General features: G+C 38.7%; 1 protein-coding gene across 1 annotated transcript in view; it reads right to left on the reverse strand.

Annotated features, from left to right (window-relative positions):
- The window catches only part of LOC104275389 (interphotoreceptor matrix proteoglycan 2-like), a gene marked incomplete at its 5' end in the record, with an annotated part of 40,690 nt that extends 33,498 nt beyond the window's left edge, over positions 1–7,192 (reverse strand). The window contains 3 exons of the mRNA XM_009871324.1: positions 299–322; positions 421–452; positions 7,081–7,192. Of these exons, the coding sequence (XP_009869626.1) occupies positions 299–322; positions 421–452; positions 7,081–7,192 (168 nt within the window). The remainder of the gene's footprint in view (positions 1–298; positions 323–420; positions 453–7,080) is intronic.
- Between the last annotated feature and the right edge of the window lie 505 nt (positions 7,193–7,697).

Below are 7,697 nucleotides of genomic sequence, written 5' to 3' on the forward strand. Positions count from 1 at the left end.
CCTAAATAGATCTCCCCCACTAAACCTCTTCAGGTAAATAGCCTGACAGCCAACAAGGTGATGATATACTTAAGCAAAAGTACAAGCCTCAGATTGGCTGAGATATTTTGAGCACGCCAAGCACACCAGGACAGACGTTCACATGCAAGAACCACAGGATTTCTCCACCACACTTTCCTATATGCCCTTCTGCACAAAGCGGGATTTTGTTCATCTTCAGTGCACAGATCAACTCCAGCAGCAACAAGAACTGGAGAAAGGACCGATCAGGAGCCTTTAAAAAGGGGAAATTACTTACCCACATGACCAATCGGTACAGGAGCTGAGAAGAAAGAGAGAGAAAAGGTTACAAAATGTCACAACTCAGCCCTGCTGTTACCTCCAGAGAGACTAAAATGCAAGGAAAACACAGATACTCACCTGCCCATTGCTTCCTTTGTATAGGACAATTTCTGGAAAATAAACAAACAAATCCTAAGTATATTAGAGTATCACAAGGTGAAAGGATGTGACATGCAGTTTATACCACTTTGTTTCTTCCCCTGTGCCAAAATAATTCTCTTTCTTTTGTTCTGTCTTCATTTAGTAAGTCCAAAATGTATTAACAAAGCCTCTACTGAAAAGAAAATTTGTTTCCACTTCCACAATTCCAAAATACAACTGAAACTCAACAACAGATACTGTAAAGAGCACTCGGCTTGTCAGAAGATGCTTTGCATTTCTGCACTCTCCTGCATTGCTATGGAGGAAGAATGTTCTCTCACCTTAAAGGAGACTAGTAATAAGAAATACAATATCACTTCTGTTACTTGGCTACACAGTTGAAACCATCTTTTTGAAAGCAGTTATGTCTTAAAGCAATATAGTAGGATTAGTCTGATGACTTTGTTTATGGTTATACAAGCAACAGGGATGATGTTTTTTCCCATTTATATGTGTATAAAGACTAAGAGAGGGCTACACAGTTCACAGTTTCTCATCTGTGAGGAAGTGAGGAATCCCCAGGAAGTGGAACAGATCCCAAGGAGTTTGCAGCATGATAGCTTTTGAGGAATAATGCTGTATCCTGCTGCTGTACCAATGGGAACAGAATATAAAATACTTATAGAAGATTATTATCCAGGCACAAAATTTCTGTTTCTTTCTAGTTTGAGGGGGAAAGGGATTGTTTGGCAGTTAGTTTAGTGGGCTGGCTCTCTTTACATAATCAATACAGATATTTCAGTAGAAACTCAACCCAAAGTGGATTAAACTCAAACACCTACTTTTAAGTTAAATTACAATAAACTTAACACATCCTAATTCCAGTTCAAAAACTTCTCTGCAAAACACCGATATGTATTTAATGACCTAAGTACTGTCACTCTGAGGTACCCTGGTGATTCTTTCTGTGAAGGAAGGGTGATATGTCAAGAAACTTTTTGAGCAGGTTAGCCTGCTCATTCCCTTCCGTGATTCTAAGGAAGTACAGAAGTTCAGTCTTTATTGATTTGGAGCCATGTCAGTGTCTACTCTTCTCTTCTTTCCAGGTCATCTGTGGACTGTAAGTGTAATCACAACTGAAAAGCAGGCAGCCTGGATATCAGCCTGAGGAGGGCTTATCAAAATACTAATTTCAGACAGTTTGCTTTTCAGCATGCCCTTTGGTCAAACTTTATTGTGCAAAGTCCATTAAATGAAGCATTTGGAGACACTTTAGTACAAAAAACTAAGACACAGTGAGACAAAATAACTGGCAAGACTAGGTAGTCTACAGTGGAAAGCTTAACTCAGGGCCACTAAAACTGTACTGGGCTTGTTTGCTTGTTGTTTTTTTTTTAAGAGGTCATTACACTGCTCTATACAGTGCTTGTACTCAGCTTCAGTGTGCTGGGATCTGCAAGGAATTGAGACACTAATTCCCCCTCCACAAGCTTTTGTCAAGTCATATGTAAGTAGTAGCCCATATAGTAAAAGCTGTTTATTCATTAGAAAAAAATTTTCTGCCACATTCAGTCAATCAAGGCAGTTTGCAGGTGCTATTAAACACAAACCCAGTTATTGAGAGTCCCACACATCTTTTAAATACCACCTGGTAGTCCGTACCCAGCAGCTTTACTCATTGGTCCACAAAGGCCATTGACAGCAGAGGTCAGTACAGTCCTGATCATTTCACAGAGCAAGGGCATATGCCAGCACTGAGAGGAGCCTTCGCCAAAGCTCCGTTGCAGGGCAGGTTGAGGAGCTGATAGTACCCAGCTTTCCTGAGCCTTGGGTCCCAGGACTAAATCAGATTATCTTGTTAATTCCAAGTCTTCTATTCAATAAATTATAAGAAGAACTTCTAAGAACCAAACCTGACATGCCAAATTATTATTTTAATGACCAAGATCTAGAATAGCAAACTCTGTCCATATCTACATTTTTTAAAAAGGCATCAAATTACTAAGCTCTCATCCAGTTCTGCGGTATACTAGCAAAGCCTAATACTGTAGCTTTGAATGACAGCCTCTGCATAGCGTAGCTGGATTATTCCATAATTCACCTATTTTCTGTTATATGATGGATTATTCCTTAATTCACCTGTTTTCTGTTACATGATGTCAGCCTAATGAAAAAAAAAGGGGGGTGGATTCCTTTAAAGGATTATAGACTTTAAGTGATCTGACTTTTTGTCATGCTTTGTCAGACAAAACGTCCCACTGGATTCAACAGTAACTTTGAGATATAATAGTAAAAATTTACATCCTTACATTTGGTTGCTACACAACGCTGTAAAGCTATTGCAAAAACAACAACAAAAAAGCATCAATTATAAGTTACAAATAAAAGAATTATCAGTCATCCACTAAAACCCACAAGCCAATGCAAAGCTTGCACAGAGATGATTATTATCTTGCAGCTTTATGTTACATGTAAAATATTTTTTTTAATATATTTTGGATCAGTCCTATCAGTCCTACAGACTGAAATACAAGACTTGTTTTTTATAATGTGAAATGGTTGGGGGGTTTTAGCTGAGGATGTGAAAATGAAGCATCCCCCTATTGCCAAGCTGGCACAGTCTGCAATAGTTGGCAATGTGATTGCCCTCTCTCCCTTAGCTGTCTAATTGCATTGCCGTCTGGGGTGCGGGCAACCACTGACATACTGGAAATTCATGGCAAACAGGCAGGTCTTTTCCCTAAGTTTTCTGTCAGCGCTAGCACTTCCCTTTCTCAACAGACCACAGTTAGTTTTATATAATGCAAAATTATCACAAATTAAATACAGGCTACCACAATACTACAAATCACATACAGGTCTGACTGAATGGATGAGCTTCTGTCAGCTTGTGAACTCGCAAAAAAGCAATTATATAGGATACTCTTGTATGATCCTAAGAGACAATCGTTATAGACAAAAGACAAAATATCTTGAAGATAATTCCAGACAGGAGAAAAAAGGTGGAAGAAACGTCAAGAAGATTTTAAATAATCTCGTATTAGTTTAACCCTATCTGTGTAGGACTGTACCAAGCACGCTGGATTTAACCCATCTGTAGAAATCATTTCCCACAGGAAAGTCACACCACAAAACCATTCTCTCTGCCTGTCCTGACTCGCCACCACAGTGCACAGCAGAACCATACTTTCATGAAGGCAAGGCCAAAGCACTGAGGGGAAATTTGAGGGCATGGATGACAATGTCCAGAACTGAATCTAGAAGGAAAGGCCAGGACGGAGAGCTATGCTCTGGGGCACAGCCCTGACAGAGAAGGTGAAAATATGGTCTACAGTGAGTAAGAGCAGGGATAGCACGGAAAGCTTAGTGGAATGGAAATTGTTTTAACTGTATTCAACTTGAAATGAAGACCAGGGATCCATGGAAATGTGTCAGAGACAAGGAAAGGGTCCAGTCTGTCCAGGAGGAATCAGCTCCACAGCAGAGGTGAACTCTCAACACAGAAGTGAGTCTTGAAATGTGTATTAGACAGTGCTGTCTAGAAACAGTGCAAAACAGGGAAAACAAAGAAGAACTACAGGTTTTCAAAGTAAAGGAGCTGATCAAACAAGTATCATGACGATAAAGCATGAGTTCTGAGCTCTGCTTGCAAAGAGATGAGCACAGATTTCATGGCTGACAGTTTCTGTGCTGTGCCAGGCATCAGAGAGAGACTGAAAATCAGAGAGAATTAACACAGAAAGATCTTAAGAGAAGAAAGGGAGATGAGACAAGAGAAACAACTGGAGCTAATTAATCTATATGTATATATGTGGTGAAGGTTTGGGGTTTTTTCTAAGTTAGAGGAAGCTAAAACTTGCAATGCAAAAGGAAAAGACCCCAATGGGAGAACGGTAAGTGTGGAGATAAGAAAGGGAGTGAAGGAAATCTAACATAATAGCTCAAAGGATGGCAACAGAGGAATGGGATGTGTGAAAGAGCAGATGAATCTGTTTTTTTCCCAGATTTAAAAGAAACTGGAGATGTTTTATGCAAAGAAAAAAATGTAAAGGTATGGAAGTCAGCAATCAAAAATACACTGGAAACTGTGATTAGGACATTTTATTAAACAGAGAAAGACAATGGTTAGGAAGGAAGATCATAGAACAGAAAGCGAAGAGATAGCCAAAGGGATCTTTTTACTTTAGAAAGACAAAATCAGCATCAGATGAACATAGCTCAGAATTCAGGCAAAAAATCACTGTTTTGCATTGTTAAGTGCCCATTTCAGTATGCTAAGGAGATGTTTTGTTATGCTACCCATTAAGGCATCCTAAGGTCATGTAAGTCTGTGAGCCTTTTTGCTTGCTTTAAGCACTTTGATGAACAAAAAGATCACAACAATTATCTCAGCCCACCATGACTTAGCTGGATGTGCGGAAGTCAAACAGCTAAGTATAACCACCAACTTCCAGGTTCTTTACACCCACTATCAGATCTTTTTTAAACATCCTCACTGAACTAATAATTCATACAGACTAGCTCCTGCAGCTCCTTCTGGTGGCAGTTACTGCTGAGCTGCACTTTGTCACCTCATGGTAAGAAGCCCTGTGCAGACAGAAACCAGGGTTAAGCAGCAGGCATGGCCGTGCAGGAAGTTACCTCTTCACCTTTAACATCTCCATGTTTGCTTAGGTAATTTCTCAATTTTGGAAATAAGGATTCGGAGACTGCCGCAAATAGCAAATGGCCAAAGACTGGGAAATCATGGAGTTTGGAGATCCTCATATCCCAGAAGAACTTGGCTCCTACACAACAGTTCTGGATATATTCTATATCTCGATCATCACTCTTCTATTCCTCTAGGCCTATAAACTTAACCAATGCTGTGTGTATCTACTCGTTTTGCTGAATAAAATATATCCTGTTTGAAAGAGACATCAATGTGAGTTAGGTTCAGAGCAAACTGGTAATCAAAAGGGTATTAAACAAAAGGCTGTAAAATTGCTCAAAGGAAAACACCAATACTTTTTTTCCCCACAGCCAAAGGCCATCTTCAAAATGTCATCAGGCACTATAGCTAAATGTTATAATACAGTTTCTATTACAAAGCAGTAGAAATCCTACATTCAACTCACACATGTCCTTTCCCTTGTTTTCTGTTATATGATGTCAGATTAATGAAAAAAAGGGGGGCATGAAGTAAAAAAACTTATAAACATAGCTTAATAAGATTTTTTTTCCTCCTCTTCTTATCACACTACATTTATTGATTATATTCATAACAAGACCTGACATCATTTCTTGCTAGATGAGCATATGACTTGCTACATGAGCATATATATACACATGACTACTAGTTAACGTGAAATCACCCAAAGCTTCATAAAAAAATGCAAGCAATCAAGGTATTTGCAAGATAGCTATAAGGTAAAAGGTACTCAGCAGTATCTTTCAACAGAAGCTGAATGTTTACAGGGTATTCTGAACATTGTGGGTTTGGGGTATTTTTTTTTTCTTTTAAAGAACCACGGACTATATAAGAATTTGCTTGACTTCACACCTACTCTTTTAAACCTTTTGGAAAAACCTTTGCTCCTACTAACACTCCACATTTTTCACACCTTCGGTTCTTTTAACTTTGTTCCTTCACACTTAAACATTCAGCATAGCATCTTCTGATGTACAAAACGTTACGTGCAGGACAGCAGGTGTCAAAACAGTTCAGCCAACTACTCCAGAAATGCTGCGTTATTTCAGTTATTTATCAAGATAAAAATTGTTCCCAGCACCTATGTGGGTGTCTTAAAAAGAATATCACACGCCTGCTGTAAATGTTCCTATGCACAGCATGGGTTGTGCTGTTTCAGCAGCAGTGCTTCAATCTCATATTTAGAAGTACAAGGCGTCTGGGAAATCAATAGTTACACTTTGGCTTGTAAAAGTCAAAGGATTTTTCAAAAATAACCTAGCACAAGTGTGAACAAGGCCACAATCACAGTGCAGAATCAGGGCAAGTTTCAGCAATATCAGAATTTTAGACACACTTGTCCCAAAGTGTGGAACAACTGTGTGAGCAGGATGAATGAGGACATCCTACATAATACAGAGTTATACTCCCCCTGAAATACAGCTACACAGTAAGGAACACAAGCCAAGATCATTAATATGAAGGAAGGTTTATATGAAGAAACATCCTGCAAGCAAAACTTCTCTTCAGACTAGAATTACCGTCTCCTTTCCCATTTCTGCCAAGATTTGAAAAGAGATGGAAAGATAACATAACCTTTCATTTTGTACACCTACTTAAAATCCAAATAAACTAGTTAGGTTAGTATTCTTCCCATGTAAAGTACCTTCATTTAAAATGATCATACAGAAAGTAAAATGAAAGAATTTGGGGGAAAAAGAAAGAATATTTAAAATATTTTGTTATGGTTGGCATAAATCCTTTCATCCGCTCCTGAAAATCTGGCAGGTGATTTGCTTTAACAATCTGATGAAAACTCAGTATATGTATTATATATTACTATATAATACGCATATATATATATACACATACATGTGTACAGGCAATCACACAGAAGCGGGCCTCAGTTCTCCAAGACAACATACGGTGCATAGCTTGTTTACTAGAGAGTAGCAAAACCTCTGCCTCCTGAGGCACGCCTCCCGTACCAGTAGAAACCATTCGATGGCAAAAGTGCAAATTCCAGCTTCATATGCCTTCACCTTCACCACATTAATCAAGTCTTTTTGACAGACTATGAGAGACTGAACAACGTTTTTCCTGAAGAATAAAGTAGAAAAGCTGGGATCAGAGCTGGTCTAAGCTCCATCTGATATCCAGTAAGACAGTATGTCAAAAGCAAGAGAAATAGAATTTTCCTTTATGTGAATCAAGCCATGCTGGAGCTGGCATTGCAACATCTGTAGGTGTGACAGTGATTACCAGGGATTTGAAGAACAAGTAGGAAATAAAACCATCAAGGAAGGCTAATAAAATGTCATTTAATTACACTGCTCAAAACAGAACCTCCACACTACAGCAAAAATAGCATGGAAGCAATTATTTTGCTGAATTATTGTTTACTGATAGCAAACCTCACAGATTTATTTTGCCTAATTTTCAGATATGCTGGACTCCTTTTGAGAGAGGAAAAATATCATGGCATGCAGCACTTCTAAAAATTGAATTTCATGTTGGTATCTACTAAAAAGTAATACAGAAAGACACTCTAGAATAAGACTGCTGGAAACTGCCAACATGCACAATACAAAACAGGTAACAGACC

This window comes from Apaloderma vittatum, unplaced genomic scaffold (genome assembly GCF_000703405.1).
Source record: "Apaloderma vittatum isolate BGI_N311 unplaced genomic scaffold, ASM70340v1 scaffold11506, whole genome shotgun sequence".
NCBI classification, from domain to species: Eukaryota; Metazoa; Chordata; class Aves; order Trogoniformes; family Trogonidae; genus Apaloderma; species Apaloderma vittatum.